This window comes from Engystomops pustulosus, chromosome 3 (genome assembly GCF_040894005.1).
Source record: "Engystomops pustulosus chromosome 3, aEngPut4.maternal, whole genome shotgun sequence".
NCBI classification, from domain to species: Eukaryota; Metazoa; Chordata; class Amphibia; order Anura; family Leptodactylidae; genus Engystomops; species Engystomops pustulosus.
Genome location: NC_092413.1, coordinates 129,349,899 through 129,368,930, shown reverse-complemented (window position 1 = coordinate 129,368,930; position 19,032 = coordinate 129,349,899). Strand labels below are relative to the sequence as shown.

General features: G+C 40.9%; 1 protein-coding gene across 9 annotated transcripts in view; it reads left to right on the top strand.

Annotated features, from left to right (window-relative positions):
- Window positions 1-19,032, top strand: part of MYO6 (myosin VI) — a 180,990-nt gene that overhangs the window by 144,044 nt on the left and 17,914 nt on the right. For 5 of the 9 annotated variants that reach the window (XM_072142096.1, XM_072142092.1, XM_072142090.1 and 2 more), the window contains 4 exons: window positions 2,686-2,846; window positions 6,623-6,664; window positions 7,062-7,091; window positions 8,709-8,747. In XM_072142096.1, coding sequence (XP_071998197.1) covers window positions 2,686-2,846; window positions 6,623-6,664; window positions 7,062-7,091; window positions 8,709-8,747 — 272 coding nt within the window. The remainder of the gene's footprint in view (window positions 1-2,685; window positions 2,847-6,622; window positions 6,665-7,061; window positions 7,092-8,708; window positions 8,748-19,032) is intronic. The other 4 variants (XM_072142095.1, XM_072142094.1, XM_072142093.1 and 1 more) reach the window with 2 other exon arrangements.

Below are 19,032 nucleotides of genomic sequence, written 5' to 3'. Positions count from 1 at the left end.
TTAATCACTACATTTGGCTGTAGTCGGTTGGTTGCAGTGCATCCAGTTTGGCCAGTGTTGTGGTGAGACCCATCTCAGTGGGGGCAGTGATGGCAGTTACATCATCACATCATTACTATGGTAACACAGCAGGACGGCCTGTTACATAATCACTGGGAGCAGAGCGTAAGATGGAGGAGCTGTTACTGAGAACTGAGGCATCGTGGGAATTTTAGTTGAGGATGGCAACCATCTTGGAGATAATTCTGACTACTTTGGAAAGCCCATAAAATTTTGTGAATCATAAAAACAAACCTAAGCTCCAAGCTTTATGGGTATTTGTATCAGACGTTCATATTCCCGGAATACCCCTTTAATTTTTTTCTTCTGCAACAAATCATTGTGTAACTTTCCAGTTTAAGTCTTAATCTTTGCGTTAGTGTCTTCCTTGAGATTATATTAAGTGCTAGTTTTCTTTCCAACAACGACATAAAGGCAGAGTTTTTTTTTACTCAATCATATCCTTCACCTTTTGTCATGTCCTTTTGTTCTCTCATTTATTATTTCTTCACCTTCTGTAACTACATTGCAGATGTCAAAAGCACTCCAGCTGACTGAATGTCTACTCTTTCTGTCATCCTGACTTTACCTTGACTCATTATTCACAATTTCCAGCGTTTCTCATGAATTCTCCTTAAGAAAGAACACTATCCCTAATCCTTTAAGCAAACTGTCAGATGTTTTCATCTCATCTCATCTTATCGCTTGTTAACTGCTCCCCTTCTCCACTTGCTGTGATTATAAGCACCGTTTTTCTTCTATGGCAGTACGTAGAAATGGACTTACATGAGCTACTGAATGGACTTTTGTTGGATCTACTCTTTTCTCCTCCAACTAGACCTTAAACCCTCAGACTTGAATCCCGCTAAATGAACTCCCCAACCACAGTATTAACTATAGTCTTCGCCAGGTCAGACTTGGTTTAAAAAGGTTAGGATTGCACCTGCATCTACTAAGAGGCCAGAGCTCCGTAGAAGATATGGGTACATAGTAGCATACATTTTTATAATAATCTATGGAAAGGCTAGTAATACACAGTCCACACCTGCATCTGGTCTTTCCTTTACATTCTCCATTTTAGGAAATCGGAACATAAACTAAGAACAGAAGGTGAATAGAAGGTCACTTGGTTCAACTTTCATTTCCATAGACTTTAATGAACCTTTGGTTATACATTGGTTATTAATAGCGGCAAAAAAACAGATGCGGTGTGTCTGCTGCGCACAGGTGTGAAGTTAATCTAAGAATGTGTGCTTACTTTGCTTTAAATGGTGTTCTAGTCTTTATTATGGCCATATACCATGGCTTTGGAAAGACGACACGTCATTTATTTTTTTTACCACAACCACAGACATTACAAAATCTTTTCTAGGTGACAACATTTGTTTCCCACTTGAGTTACTGTATATACTGGCGTATAAGACTACTTTTTAACCCCTTAAAATAATGGCTACAGTGGGGGGTCGTCTTATACGCCGGATATACGGGGGCCGCACTGTGTGAGGTGTTTTTTTTCCCCGTCAGCGCGTAGAGAGCCGCTTCCTGGGACCGCCGCGCATGCGCGGCAGTCCGCCTCTCACAGTCATTAGAAGAGGCTTAGTACGCGCTGACGGGGCGGCGCGCTGTATGCTAATGCAGCCGCCTTGTCACAGCGGTCGGCGTCACAGAGCTGGGGGTCACAGGCAGCACTTACAGAAGCATGTCGGATCTTCATTAATATCGCAGCTTACAGTTATGATCACCAGGCACTTGCTCTCTTGTTTGTTTTGCAAAGTTTTAAGCAGACTTTTTTTCATTTGGGAGAGGGGTAGTCTTATACAGTGAGTATATATCAAATTCTATATTTTTAGGGCAGAAGTTGGGGGTCGTCTTATACGCCCAGTCGTCTTATACGCCGGCATATACGGTACATCATTTCTACAATGCGATTTGATAATCTCCATCTGAAGTCCCTCATTGACATTCAGCAGCATCTCCTTTATATAATGCTGTGGGTTTTTTTTATAACATAGGGGAGTTCATTAGTCTTGCTTTGCTAGATGTCTCTCTTATTTACTTCCACCTATTGTTGACAAAGATTCATGGCATGTGAAACATGTTTATTAAGTGCATAGCTCACTGTGGCCACCATAAATCTTCAAGTGTAATGTTGGAAGAATGAACATTTGAGCAATGAGAGATTTGTATAATGGTGTATGTAAAACCGTTACTATGTGATCAGCCTCTTTCTTTACCAATTGAAATGATTTTTCAATGGTTAATGTTCCTATAAACTGCAGTAAAGGAGCAGAATAGGAGTCTGTATTGTGTTAGCATTCCAGGTAAATATTTTTGATTGTTATCTTAAAAATTTAAAATACTGAAAATTGAATTTTAAGCCTGATTGTTTCTTATTTACGTTGACAACATTTATCATATTATAATTTATTATATCGGTTTTCTAATTCTGGATTGTGCTTAGAGAATTCTTGGTTGTGTTTCTAAAATTTTTACTTAAACCACCTGGTGTGATACTTGCTATTTTCACACTCTTTTTTTTGTTAAGTATTAATCCTAGAATTTGCACATTGATGTAATTTACCCTCCCTAACTTAGTTATTGCCACAAAGCAAAATTATATAATTATTTTTATTAACTGACATACAGGCAGAGGTGGAGATGCAGCTGGCCAAAGAACGTGAAGAAGAATCCCAGCAACAAACTATTCTCGAACAAGAGCGTAGAGATCGCGAGCTTGCTATGAGGATAGCTCAGAGTGATGCAGAGCTCATCAATGAAGAGTATGGACCGGACTCAGCACTGCGCAGGTATTCACGTGTCATATTTTCTTTTTTCTCAACCTAATTTCTTTGTTTCTAATTCTATCTTTTACTTATTTTAGTTGTTTTTTTTGTAATTGCACTTTTTTGTGCTTGACCTTCTTCTCAATAGAAAATTAACAGCTTTATATTTTGGAACTAATTGCTTACTATCAACATCTGCTTCAAGTCCTCTTTGCTCTAGACTGTTTATTGACTGTTGACTGTTTATTGATTGTTTATAAACTGTTAATTTCTACTGTCAGCGCCAACGTCATCTAAGCCATTTGCCCTTTCTGATTTGTTGTTCATTTACCAACCTGACCCAATGTCTCTCCTCTGTAGTATGCATACGTTTTTACAAGTCACTGCTAACTTCTTTTGCTTGTAAAATCTAAAGATGATTATATTACTTCATTATTCAGTGGACAGCTTTTCAGTATCAAACTTTTTCTCCACACCTCTACCAGCAAGGGATGATGTAGATAATTGTTTTCTTGTAGATTGACACCTCAACACCCCTCCACATACCATATTTCTAACAGTCTTACTTTCCATGGAAACATGGAAGATGCATAACTAAGATTCAAACAAAGATTTTGGCTTCAAATGAAGCTACAATTATGCTGTTTGTACACAACAGATTACACAAAGCCACACTAAATGCAATACTTTTTAATGGATCACGGCCCACAGTCATTATTTTATAGACCATGTGACTGATCTGTTATAGTAGAGCATATCCTAGTCAGAACTGTGTTATACTGATCACTTGTAGACTATAGTTTATGAAGATCTATAAAAAACGGAAACCAAACAGATAAAAATAGGTCATGAAAAAACGGAAAAGAAGTTGTTTTTGTGCATCTAACCTTAACATTTAGCAGAAAATTGTCATAAGCCAACTTTGTAGTTCTGATTTGTATGTAGATTTTGCTAATGTTTTGTCACATTTTGATGACATCTCTAATGGTCCTAAGAATCAAAGCTTCAATAACTATCTTCTTAAGGTACTTTGAAAGTGACTTTGATTAACAATCATCGAAAGTTCCAGCAGTTCTGTTTGAAATAATTGTGTTCACATTATACAGAGCCTGAAGCTAGTTTTTGGTGAATATATTAACCTTATACCATCCTCTGCTCTGTATCTCCCACTACAAAGCAAAGATGATTTAATCTCTGCACTTCTTAACCCCCTGCTTGTTTTGATAAAAGCACCAAAGGTATATGTAAGCTTCTGTGCACCAAAGGGATTCATTTAAGTGGAATCTAGTTTAGCAAGATTTTTTCTCCTGTTCACTTATTTCAACTTTTGACATGATTTATGTGTTACGACTGTGTTGTTGTCCTTGGAATATATACATTTCTCGGGGATTGGGTAGTGAACTGTGAGGAGTGAAACTTCATCGCAGGTCTGTATGTTTGTGTTTGATTAATTTACTGTGCCACATCGTTCTTTGCTGGGGTGATGGTGCAGTGACTCATAGTATAGCACGCACAAGGTGACAAATAGATTGTTATCTCTTGCTCATCAAAGGTAGAGCTGACTTCAAGGCCGAGATTTGATAACTGTAATGTAGGTTTGCTCCTGTGCTGTATAATTTTGCCTTTAATTACTCTTACTTTTTGTTATCATCTCAGTGTTTTAATTAAGGGCTAGAGCGAAGTAAGATCACAAGAGCGGTTTTGTGTGACAGACTGGATTGCAGCATTTTTTTTTCCTTAAGCAGTCTTTAATTTCAGGTTTCAGAAATAAAATGTGAACTCCTCATAAAAACCCTGACCCTACTACTTCCTTAGAGGCATTTTTAATAACGTTGGAATGTGTCTTCCGGCAAAATAAAAATGGCTTGCCGGCTGTATAAAAACAAAAGTACTTTTCATCTAAAGGCATCCGTGGTCACTGGCTGCAACAGTGACAGATTCCTGTGTGGGGATGTTATAACTGGACCCCAGGCAGTGCATAGCTGAGGGAAGGGAGGGGGCAGCGTACTCAAAGGGGTGTCCATGAGGGCAGTATGACTTTGATTATTTTCATACAGCTGGCTGAGCCATTTTCAGTAGAGTATAAATTTGTGATTCAGCCCTTCAAACACGGAAGAGTAAGACTCACATAAGCTTATTGTACAGATTGCATGTGTACCCCTCCCCTAATTTCAGTGGGTCTGGCCGCCCATCTAATCAGAATATAAGTCTCTGTAGGCTGGCGATTATTGTTTACTGAAATTCAAGGAGAAAAAACGTATCTATTTGTAAATCGCCCTCATAAAACAGATTATTGTAGGAAGAGCCGTGTGCATATCAATGCATCTTGTTTATGGCGGGCTGATGATGCTGCAAGGCAAAAGTCGATTAGTAATCCATTAATATTTATAGTTCTTAATTTGCCTGCACCTCATTAGCAATGACTGGGAATTAACAGATCTGCTGTTCATCATGACTTTGTGAGTGATGTGTATTCAGAGCAGCTTGCAAACTTCTGCATTCTGTACTCTGTGCTGTGACGTATGTGTTCTATACAGATAGTGGTTTATTAAATGCATTTCATGTGTGAGAGAGCTAATCTCTACCCAGAGGATAGAAGACCTGAAAGAAATACATGTTGGCAGATGCAGCTTTAACTTAAAACAAGGTCACTGAAATAGCAAAGAACAGAGTCTGCTTCCTTTACAAGAATCCAAACATTTCTAAATATAATTCCACTATAAAGTTATTTTCAGCATTTCTCCTAATTTATGGCGTGCATATATTAAGCTAAAACTATAGCCATTTGTAAAGCAAATATCTGCCCTTCAGAGATAACATAGCTGTGCAAATCCAAAGATGTAAACCCAAATACAGTCCTATTTAGTTAAACCATTTCTTGTTTTCACCATGTTGTAACAGTTGCTTTTGCCGATAAAATTGGAACATGGAAATGCCCAATCTGTGCTCTGTGATCACTAAAACTGCTATTGTAACAATATAGAAACTAGCGCATGATCATGTAGAATCATGTAGAATCATGTGTGGAGATCATGGATGAGACACAGCCAACATACTCAATAACCTTCATAAGAAGATAATGGGGTAGATTTATCAAGCTGTCTGAAAGCCCATGGCAACCAATCACAGCTCCTATTTAGAATATTCATGAGCACTGGTAAAATGAAAGCTGAACTGTGATTGGTTGGCATTGGCAACTAGAAATTTTCTGACTTTCAGACAGCTTGATAAATCTGCCCCAATGTTTGTGTTGTATACTACTCTGTACATAATGTTTTCTGCTATGAAGCAGTTCAACATAATAACAAGCGGAACAGCCCATATGTTCCTTCAAAACTTCAGTCTCCTGTTCCATCCGGCTATTGTTGATTAAAGGGAACCTCTTCCACAAAAATGCCTTGTAATCTGAGGGCCAAACGTCGTACAGCTGTGTTTGTATTATTTTTTTCTACTAACAGAAAGTTTGATTCATATTTATAATTCATCAATTCATTTAAATGTATTACTTAAATAGAGCAATTTACTGTAATGGCCCTTGGTGATAAAGCAACTTTGGTTAATTTTGGATACTCTTGATATTCCCCCTTTTAAGCTGTTAAGTCGGGGCTACGTTGTGACTTGTTGCAACACTTCTTATTGATTTTAACTATTGATACTGTAGAATGCATAAAATAGCAAAAAAGTTGCAGTGTATCCTACCCTGCCATCTGGATTTCGACTGGAACATCTATAGCTAAATATTTAACATATATTGAGTATAACTACTGGAAGTATACTCAACCTTCTTTTTATTTCTGCAGCATAAAACCAGAGTTCACTGTACCCTGTGCGACATATGCCAAGTAAGATATATTTTATGCCCACATACATTTTTTAATCATCGGAGACCTGCATGTGTGATTTCACCGTTTAATGAAAATTGGAAAAGTAAAAATCAATCCGTACGAATAGGCAATTAGAGAATTTAGAGAGTTCTATTCACATTAAAGGCTTTGGGGGGGGTTCTGGAAAAAAGGATTTCTTAATTATTGCTAATTTTATTTTTTGCTAATCATGTTATCCTGTAAAAGACTTGAAGAGATTAAAGTGAACTGGAACATATAATCCTCTGTCAAGTTCCTGCAGAGATCATTATACTTTGAAAGAAAAGCAGGGACGGCACATGAAGGGATTTATCCAAAATCTGGTCAATAATACAATAAAGCATCTGCACTAATAATACTTGTCTTCTGTTTTCAGGGCTGGTGGAGGAAAGACTAATCTGACGATGTACGTTTTTCACTTGACCATTCTGTATTACATCAGGCAAAACAATTTTATATTATCTGTGTATAAACTTCTGGCACTGCTAACAGTAGCGGCCAATACTGAAAGCTGGCATTAGGGTCCCCTGTTATGTTGATCATGGCCATACCTAGATTTAAAGGGGTATTCCCATTTCAGCAAATTAATTCTATTGTTTACATTATAAAAACTTATACAGTACACTTTTTAAATATACTGTACTTTGTTTCAATTCCTCACTGTTTTCTAGATCTTCTTGCTGTCATTCTATAGAAAGGTTCTATGTTTACTACCAGTAGAAGAATCTGACCATGGTCACACGGCTGGTTGGTATCCTACAGGGTAATTGAAGCTTTGTGTTAAAATGAGCCCTGCACCAGTGTGACCATGGTCAGATATTGGTCAACTGGAAGTAATATAGAAGAAGTCTATAGAAGGACAGCAAGCAGAGATCTAGAAAATTGTCCTAGATTAGGAATTGATACAGAGATTATATTCACTTGTTTAACTTTTTGTAATCCAAACAATATAATTTGCTTAAATGGGTACACCCCTTTAAGCTTACATACAAGCACACATTATCTTGTGGATGGGGAATAAATGCTGGTTAGGGAAAACCCATTTCAAGCATGATTAACCAGGGACCCTTACTCATAGATCCAGGCACTGTGACTGTAGTAATCTTCATATAATTGTTATTCATGGCCTCCTTCCATCTAAAATCAATTTCTATAATTATACTAATGAGCAACATACCCAGTTTCTTAATGTTTTTTTCCGTGCTGGATCTAATGGCCATGCAATACTGATAATACTAAACAACCAAAGCCCAGTTCCCACCTAAGTTTGGACTTCTGCTATTTACTTTTGACACAAAGATGACAATAAAAAAAGACTAACGGATCTGTTAAAATGTCCATTGATGTGAATGTACATTTAATGTCTTCTGTTAGTGCTTCTGTTATTTGAGCAGAAAATTGGACAGAAGTGCAAAACTTTTTTTTTCTCTGAAGAAATGGAATCCTAATGGAAGTGTTACAGATGGACACTAAAGGAAGCCATTAAAAGTATGTCTTCTTCGATCCCTCAGTCTTCTGTTTTTGTGAGGGAAGTTAATAGTGGAAGTCCAAATGCAGGTTTGAATTGGGCCCTAAATGGTAAATAAATATGGTATAATATATACACAGTTGTTGAAAGTATTTGAAGTATGGTATCTGCTGTATTTTAAAATCGGGTTTTGAGTGGGACAATTTTTGAATAGTGCTTGTCCAACATATAGTACCCCACTGTGGGAGGGAGACAGATCCGTTCCATCTTCATTTGAATGGAGCTAAGCTGCAGTGACTTGGTTTGGCTAGACCACTAACCGGTTTGCTTCCTACTCCATTCATTGCATATCAGCTGCATCTATGTGGTTCTGGATGTCCAGTTCCCAACACTATTTTATTGAATGCCTAGTCTTTACAATAGTAATCAAGTTTTAAAGCCCAGGAAACCTATTTAATTTTTTGAAAGTATTTTGTTGCTTTTATGTTATTGTTGTTGTTCCATCAACTTTTTTTTAATTCATTTTATTTTATTTTTATTAACCTTTCTGTTCAGGGATGAAATGGCTAAAGAAATGTCTGACATTTTATCTAGGTTGGTGAGACAAGCTGTATGGACATGTGCAATTATTTTCTATTCATCCATTAATTTTTAATTAACTAATTAACTATTTAAATAATTTCTTAATAAGTGAATTTATATGTAAATATGCATGCAATTATTCAATTTTAAATTAATAAATTAGTAGAAAATCATCCACATGTGCAAAATGTATGTTTGACAGTATTGATTACAGTGTTGAATGTTTGCTCTGTTCTGTTTTTCTTTTGGTACCTATTTACATGTAGCTCTGTGTTTTACCCTTTTTATATACAGTATATATCTACATTGGTAATTTTAGATTAAGATCCAGAGAACATTTTATGCGTTTATGCCTAAACATCCCCGTGTATTTGAATAATGTTTTGGCATACAGGAAAATCCAGGCAATTAAACATTCCATTAACATTATTTTCTGATTCAAATGTAATCATTTTTATTGACATGGGGTGTCACATAATTACCCCTAAAACTTTTCTCTATTTATGTTAATTTTATGATGTCTTTATTCCCATTTCAGTACCATACTATAAGCCACAGAATACAGCAGTTGTTGAGCTAATAATAATATCACAGGATTTACAGTGCTCATTAGGTGTTGTAGAGCACTCACTGTTTTTGTGTTGTAGACAAGCCAGGTCATGGCATTGACAGAAAGTGTCGGCCTTAAGTTCAAGACCTTTGGTATAGCTATATTCTTAAAGTCACATGAAGCCACTTATTCAAAGAAACTTGCTCATTAAAATAATATTATGTGGACAATAACTAGAAATTACGCAAACTGCTAAATAATAATATTAAAGGAAATATACCACCAGAATCAATGATTGTAAACAAAGCACATTTACATGCTGGTGTGTGCCTCCACAGTGAGGATTCTGTTAGTTTCTTATGCCTTTGTTTTTACATAAAAATGTCTTTAAAATCATGTGAATAAGCCTGAGGGGCTCCAGGCTCAATTAACATCTATGGAATCCATAGCTCCCGAGGCTCATTTGCATAATTTTTAAAGCCTTTTTTTTTTATAACCAAGGGCATAAGAAGCAGAGTGATTGTTAATGTACAGTTATGATCACATGACCCTCCATCTGGGTGCTTTTTATGGACAGGAATGTCTGGTTTATGAGGTAGCACATTTACACACACATTACAAAACATGAGTTAAAGTGGCTGCTTGCTACTCTTAAGGGCAACCCTAAGTAGAGTAGCAAAGACATGACTGTTTCTGTAAAGTAATGCAAGCAAGCTACTAATTTGTGAGTAGAGAATTATAACAGGAGGTATTTTTTAACCTCTTAATGCTATGAATTCAATATATATCGGACACTGAGCGCAGTGACTTAACACAGAGTTGCTGCTGGCTCTGCTCGAGATCTTAGCTCGAGAACACCTGTATACGCAAGTTTCCAGCGGTAACTAACAGCTGCCACCCCAGTGTAACAACCGCGGTTGGAGTAGGCTCTGATCGCGGGTATGCAACCTGTTAAATGCCCTGGTCATCGCGACCGCAGGATTTAAACTGCCTTCTGGGGGTCTTTCCATGACAATGCCCCCCTGGGGTTCACAAATTGTTCCTATGACAGCCCGGAGGGCCCAGGGCTGCCTGCGGCCAGTACCTGTAAGATGGCGTCTATGACGTCATCTTAAAGGCACAGTGTCAGTCTATGCGTGTGCATAGGCTGACACAGCTAATACCTTGCAATACAACAGTATTGCAGAGTATTATCATGAACAAGCAATCAGATGATTGATTGTTCATATCCCATAGTGGAACTAGTAAAAAAGAACAAAAAAAAGTTATTCAATAAAAAATAACCCTAACACAAACCCTACATACTGTATATATCACCGCGTCCGTAACAACCGGTAGAATAAAAGTAAACAATAATTGAACCCGCACATTGAACGCCCTAAAAAAATGTTAAAAATCGACAAAAATGGGGGGGCGTGGCCTGCCAGCGATGCAGAACAGACGTGCTTAAACTGTGCTCCGTGCCTGGCCGACATAAATTAGGGGTTAACTAGCGTTTATATGGGGAAACTAGGCACAAGAAGAGCATCCAGCCGTCTGCGGGAGCAGTACCCCCACGCCACGCCAATTTTCAATTACTTTACCCCGCTGCAGGAGCGCCTATTCTCTCCGGACGCTGAATCCCGCGGCTCCTCTCCTCGTGCGCGGCCATCTTGCGCTCCACGTGTGGTGAGAGCTAAGGCACCGGCGGCTCCCCGCTCCGCAAAGGGGAAGGAAAACCCGAGGGGCAGAGGCAAACCCCGAACGCCAGCAGCAGAACGAGAGCCAGAACAGGGACCTGCTGCCGACACAAGACAGCAGGCAGGGTGCCGTCAGCCTGCAGCGTCCAGCAAGAACCAGCGTCCCGCGCCAGACAGCCTGAAGCCCGGACCTCCACCACGAGGAAGCACCCCGTCAGGCCTCTCCCCCGGGATAGCAGGCCCAACACCCGGTGAGCATACTTGCCCAGACCAGGCTCACCCAGCGCTAACCACAGTACCTGCACAGACAGGAACACAGGCTACTCCAGTCCCTGCAGACACAGCTTCATCTAGCATGTCTCCCCCACTTAAGGCCCCCTCGGTGGCTACACCACAGGCCTCCTATGAAACCCCAAAAAAGGGACCTCAGGGATCCAATACCCCTACTCAGAGTCCCCCATCCAAGCGTCCCCTGCTTAATAAGAGTGGAGAGCTAGATGGCCCTACACAATCCCAGCGTCAGGGAGAACATGAAAAGGGAGTCAATGATGTATACCATCCAGATTTACCAAGCCCAGAGGCAGCAGTCCGTGCCCTGCAGGGTCACCCTGAATTACAAGCCCTGCTTGCACTACTCCCATCTAAGGGGGATATGGATACACTAGCATCTGAACTTAAAGGGGCCTGGCGCCATGATTTACAACAGGTTCAAGCGAAGGTAGACATTATTCAAGATAAAGTCGATGCCCTCGAATCTTTTAAGGCGGAAGTCACGACTGCCATCTCAAAAATACAAGAAAAAGCTGAAACCCAATCTTTGCAGATGAAACAGCTTGTATCCCACCTGGACGACTTGGAAAACAGAAATCGACGTAATAATATTAGGATAAGGGGCCTCCCAGAGGCAACTCATGCGTCTGACCTAATCCCTACCCTGACGGGCATATTCAATATGCTGCTGGACCGCCCGGTAGACACTCGTATAGAAATCGACAGGGCCCATAGAGCACTCCGGGCGCGCAGTGCCGACCCGACCCGACACGACCACGAGACGTCATATGCAGAATCCATTATTACTCCATAAAGGATCAGATAATGCAGAAAGCTAGACAAAAGGGCGATCTCGACTTCGATGGGGCACGAATCTCCTTGTTCCCCGATCTATCTAGGCGCACGCTCAGACAAAGAGCCATTATGCGCCCATTGCTCCAAGTGCTACAAGATAAAAACATATCATACAGATGGGGCTTTCCATTCGCCCTCCACGCACGCTCCAGCAATGGCCAAGCGTCCCTGACACATCCAGAGGAGCTCCCTTCCTTTTTGCGCGCCCTGGACCTCCCATCCATGACTCTTCCTGACTGGGACCTGCCTTCAATTGAGCGATTCTCTCAACCTGGCGACCAGTCTCTTAATGGTCCGGAACAGGGACTGAGAGCTACATCACCCCGCCCACAGCGCCAGAGAAACAGGGGGCACCCCCCCTTTTGATCAATAATAACGAAGCCGACATCTATATGCTACCAAAATCTCATCTCATTGAAGACTCCTCCACCATGTGCAGCCATAGACCTCTGCAATTTTCGCACGAAGCCTTGTCCACTTGCACAGAGGTTTCATAATACATTTGCCACACAAGAGCTTAGGATTTGAAGAGATGGGACAGTTATCATATATTGAGGTTTCCCCATGTACACTCACTATGTCTGATAACCCCTAATGTTTATGCATTATTTAGGTTTATATGTTATCTAACGGCCTGCACGGACTAGGCTTTTGTTTTGTTCCTTAATTGCTAACCACCTTTGTTTACTTCGCAACCATCCACCCCCATAGGAGTGGCTGTAGTAAGACACTACGGTTGTAATTTGTGCCCACGCACTACCTTACTTAGCACCTACCCCGGGCTTGTTTTGTGTCCGAGGTTTTTCTTTGTTCACGTATTCCCCTTCACACTACCCCATCCCCCCATTTTTACCTAATACCTCTCCTCCCCCTTTTATTCCTTCCCCCCCTATCTGAATTCAGTAGAGAGCCCCCTGATACTCAAATTTATATATATAGTATAACCCTCAGTAGCTGGGAGGACCTCCCCTATAAGAAAGATAATGGCTGCACCGACAGCTTTGCCACTTAAAATAGCAACATTTAACGCCAAAGGTCTGAACGTCCCGGAAAAGCGCTCCCAGGTCCTTTATTCATTTCACAAACAGAGGGCCCAAATCTTATGTGTACAAGAAACTCATTTTATGACAGACCGCATGCCAGTGCTCAAAAACAGACACTACCCTACACAGCTACATTGCACTAACCCAGAGAGCAGATCCAGAGGGGTATCAGTATTTGTGCACAAGTCTGCGCCGTGTACTGTTATTGAAACAAAACTAGACACCGAGGCTAGGTACATCTTTGTGAAGTGTGACATTCAGGGTTCTATATATACTATAGCTAATATATATACCCCGAATATTGACCAGACGAACTTCCTGACCAAAACACTAGAAGATTTGACTGTGTTTACGACTGGCTCCCTCATTCTCTGTGGGGATTTTAACCTCGCCATCAATCCCTTACTAGACACATCCTCGAGGTAAATCCTCTGTGTCATACTGCAAGCTCAATCGCCTGCGTAGACTTCTTCACTCTATGCAGCTTTGCGATGTATGGAGGTTACATCACCCTGAGGAGAGGGATTATTCGTTCTACTCCCAGGTACATAACTCATATAGTAGAATTGACTATATATATGTTCAGCACAATCTTCTCTCATCTGCCCTCAGCTCCGAGGTCGGTTCGATCATCATCTCAGATCATGCCCCAGTCACTTGCACCCTCTCTCTTTTACCAGGAAGACGCTCTCCCTTTAACTGGCGACTTAACGAATCCCTTCTACAAGACCAACTCTGCCTCTCTGAACTAAAAGAGGTTACCAACAAATTCCACTCTGACCACCAACATGATATCACACTCCCAGCATATAAATAGGAAATCCTAAAGCGTAACTTAAGAGGAATTCTCATAAAACATGGGTCACGCCTGAAAAGGGCTGCCAGCGCCAAACTTGCATCCCTCTTATCCACTCTCCATGAACTTGAAGCCAAACACAAAAAAAAATCTGTTACTTGAGACCCTAAGGGAACTTACCGCGACGCGACACGAAGTTAACACCATCCTCGAAGCCAAACAAAAAAGATACAGTCACCTATGTTCTCGCTCATTTTATGAGTGGGGAAATAAGCCAGGACGTCTACTAGCCAAGGCCCTTCGAGATAAGAGAGCATCGACATACATAGCCTCGGTCAGATCGGCTGCAGGTACACCAGTCCATACCACCGAAGATATCGCGGAAGCCTTTTGCTCCTATTATCACTCTCTATACAACCTCCCCCCACCCTCATCTGCATTTACCTCACCACACCCCCAGGTATCTCTGTCACAATATATACAAAACACGGCCCTACCCACCCTGACCGGGGAAGACTCCGAGCTGCTTGAGCAACCCTTCTCCCTTGAGGAACTTCAGGCGGTTATTAAATCCCTACCAACAGGTAAAAGCCCAGGCCCTGATGGATACACGGCGGCCTTTTACAAAACCATGCTCCAAGAAATCTCCCCAAGTCTATTGGCCACCTTCAATGCTGTCACTCCCTCTAACCCTCTCCCGCCTACATTTCTCCATGCACATATAACTGTTATTCCTAAAGAAGGTAAGGACCCCCAGCTCTGCCCTAGCTATAGACCTATTTCGCTCATCAATACTGATACTAAAATATACGCCAAAATAATAGCCTGCCGACTTGCGCGTCTCCTGGGAGGATTGGTGCACCCCGATCAGGTGGGATTCATACCCTCAAGAGAAACCCGGGACAATACCCTGAAATCTTTCTCCCTGATACATCAAACAACACAAACGAGAGTTCCAACACTCATTCTCTCGCTCGACGCCGAAAAGGCGTTTGATCGGGTGGACTGGGATTTCCTGGAGGGGACTCTTTCCCAAATTGGACTAGGCCCGGCAATAAGAGCAAAAATTAAGACCCTATACAGCACTCCACAGGCGCAAGTTAAAGTCAACGGCTCATTGTCACCCCCTTTGCCATAAAGAATGGCACTGGGCAGGGATGCCCGCTATCCCCTCTTTTGTATGCCTTAGTAATAGAACACCTTCTCATTGCAATACGAGCACACCCCGACATCACAGGTATCAAAATTAAAGACCGTGAGTATAAATGCTCAGCTTTTGCGGACGATGTCCTCCTCTACCTCTCAAACCCAGCTTCTGCATTGCCCCCTCTTATGGAAGTCCTCGAAACATTTGGCCACTTTAGCAACCATAAAATCAATATGTCCAAAAGTGTTGCGATGGGCCTGGGGATCTCGGAATCTGAAACACGGGAATTGCGCTCGAAATACCCATTCTCTTGGCAACACAAAGCCATTACCTACCTGGGAATCCAGATTCCCTCAGACCTCAATTCCACTTATGCTCTAAATTATGACACTTTTCTGCAACGCACCAAAAGAGAACTCGCAAATTGGGCCTCCAAACAGATCTCCTGGGTGGGGAGAGTTAATTGTATAAAGATGACCTTGCTACCAAGACTTTTATACCTCTTCCAGACGATCCCACTAGCTTTGCCCAAACTGTTCTTCCAGAAACTAACATGCCTACTCAACAGGTTCCTTTGGGCCTCGTCCCCCCCTAGAATAGCGAAGGCTACACTGATATTAAGGAAACTGCAAGGGGGTTTGGGACTCCCTGATTGTAGAAACTACTTCCTCGCTGCATCGTATGCGAGGATCCTAGACTGGTACCATAATAGGAAGAACAAACTATGGGTACAATTGGAAGAAAGTCTCTCACCAGCCCCCCTCACCACAATTCCCTGGTCCCACTCATATGCCTCACTCGAACATAGGCAGGCCTCTCTCCCCTACGTGACTCACCAAGTCTTAAAAACACTAAAAAAACTGGACATGCCTACACGCTTATTTGATCCAGACGGTCCTATGGTCCCAATCACTGACAACCCAGACTTCCCCCCTGGCACTCATGCGGAGTTCCTAGCCCCCCTCAGAACTACATCCCCGCTCATATTTAAAGATCTCCTAGAAGACTCCTCACTACGCCCATTGAATGGCTTCCCTAGCTCTAACACTTACACCCCGCGTACAACCTGGGAATACACTCAACTGCAACACTTTTATAACAAGCATAAGGCACATCTCAACCTCCACAGAGAACTCCGCTCCTTTGAACATCTATGCCTCTCCTCCACTGCCATTCCTCATCCAATTTCAGTGCTATACGGACTCTTCCAGGACGAGTGGGCCAAAACCTCCCCTCCCTATGTAAGGGCCTGGGAGGAGGAACTAGGGCAGACATTTTCTCCAGATGATTGGTCCAAGGCCTATGAATTGTGCCATAAATTGTCCATTTCCGGCAAGGCCCAGGAAACAAACTTTAAAATTCTTTCTAGGTGGTACTGGACCCCCGCCAAACTACACTCGATCTACCCCTCATGTCCCGCTGAATGCTGGAGATGCCGACAAACCATTGGTAACATGACACATATCTGGTGGGAGTGCCCGGTTTTACAGCCCTTTTGGATAAGGGTTGTGGACTTGATAAATAAACTGACTGGACATACACTAAACAATAACCCAGCTCAACTGCTATTGTCCATACTTCCAATGTCCCTCCCCAAGACTAAAAGATCTCTGACAGGTTTCCTACTGATTGCAGCACGGTCACTAATCCCGAGACTGTGGAAGTCCACTCGGGTTCCGTCCATGTCTGAGTGGTTCGCAGAAATCCTCTACCTGCAGAGAATGGAGGAACTATCTGCGGAACTACACCGATCGGGAGAAATTCACACTCAGACATGGGGGCCCTGGATGGACTTTATGCGTTCCCCGACCTATACCACACTTGCAGATTAAGTCCTTTTTGCCTATACCTCCCCTCCCTCTCTTTCCTACCTCTCTCACCCTCCCCATACCCAAACTTGAGTTTGATTCTGTTCTAATCATATTTGTTTAGTTATACGATTGAAGATAATGCTATTGTGACACCCGCTAAAATGTACCCTCTCTACAGCTGTTACGCCTTAAATTTCTGTAGATACAAGCTATTTTCGCATAGAGTGAAGACTTTGTAACTGTATGCCAAACATGCTTTGATCTCATGTATGTACATTAATTAGCGCTTAATAAAGGAATTTGAAAAAAAAAAATCGACAAAAATTATGATTGATTTTGATTTTATTTCCTGTGAAGATCTCAAGGGGTTAACAACCTTCCTAAAAGATGTTTCTGATAGTTTGAGGGGTGCAGATATGAAAATGGGTTTATTATATAGGGGGTTTTAATTCTAAATATTTAAAATTTCATTCAATACTGTACTTATCCCCAAAATACTCAATTCTGAAAATACGGAAAAGCGATATTCAATTTGTAAGCACATGACATCAAAATAAATGATCCATAATACTATACACAGAGTGGATCATGCACAACCATCAAAACAAGGTAAATGTCAGCACCCAAAGCAAGCTATAGAATATTCTAAGAGAAAAAGAGGTGTGCCAATAGACCAAATTATGTAAAAAAGTAAAACGTGTTTCACCTCTGAGGAAGTCTCCACTTGGGAGACGGAACGCGTGGGGAGTCCTCCACGTCCTCCATTACTGCTGAGCCGCCCTGTTGACTTATTGTACTGATGCCTGCCTGCTGACCACTGACTCGTAATGTATACTTACCCATTTATCCTATAGCCGCACTATGATTGTTATGGCAGATTTATCTTCATCTGTTTAGGGTCATTAGACAGCTTGGGCCTTATTCATCCTTCTATTGTAATTGTATCATACTAGGGGCCAGGTTCCACTGTATGGAGGAGGTGTTTGTTTGGTGAACCTTACCAAACAATGTGCCAAACATTTTGACTCATGTATGTTTTTTAATTGTTTTTAACTTGTCCTTCATGTCTTCATGGAGTTTTTCTATTGTTGAAATAAAGATTTATTACTTTTTTACATAATTTTGTCTATTGGCACACCTCTTTTTCTCTTTGAATATTCTAAAATAAATTATCCAGACATTTCAAAAATTATGAAAATGTAAAGTAGACATATGGGAAATGTTATTCAGCAACTTATTTAGGTGGTAAATCTATCTGCCTGAAAGCGTGCTGATTCTGAATTTCAAAAATTTTCAAAAAATTTATAATTTTTTCTTTTTTTTTTTTGTAAATAAATGCAAAACTTAGCAACCACTTAAATGAAGTACAACATGTGGGGAAAAAATTATCTCAGAATTGTTTTGATAAGTAACAGTGTTCAAAAGTTATAACCATGTAAAGCGACCCAAGTCAGAATACGAGACATGGGGCTGAGCCTTAAGCTACAAAATGGTCGCCTCCTTAAGGGGTTAAGGATGTTTATTCGCTTTTTATCCCTGGAAAGATGAGGTAGAAATGATAACCTTCAGACAGAAAAAAAAACATGGTCAGTAAATCTTTTAAAATGATTTCACTACCACAAGAAGAATGAAGGTTGTCACCTTGCAGTCTGCTTAGTAGCTCAGGTTCACATTATATATACCAGCTGTTACATTCTATGCAAGAAGTAAGATAATTTATCCCAAGGATCAAAAATACAAAGATTCGGTTGCTGTGGAACACAGCTGTTACATGTGTCATGTCCTTCTTCACCTGCGGATACGTCTTAACCTCTCAAACAGCTTAACAGCTTCCATTCCCCTTAAGTTATTTTCATTTTATATATGTATGCCAAGGAAAATATACTGTAAAAGTAAGCAATTGACTAACTGCTGGTAATTCTGTAGATGTATCCTTGGAATACTTCTGCAGTAACTTGCTGCTGTAGATCAATAAAGGTTTTTACTGTTCTGTATTCCTATAAGAGATCGGCTAGTGTATCATACGTTTTATTATTTTGTCAAAAATGAAAGCTAAAATATACCTTTCAGAACACAGACCACATATTTGTCATATTGCTGCATCCGCCGGCCGACAGATTTCTATTTTCATGTAATTTCACAGATT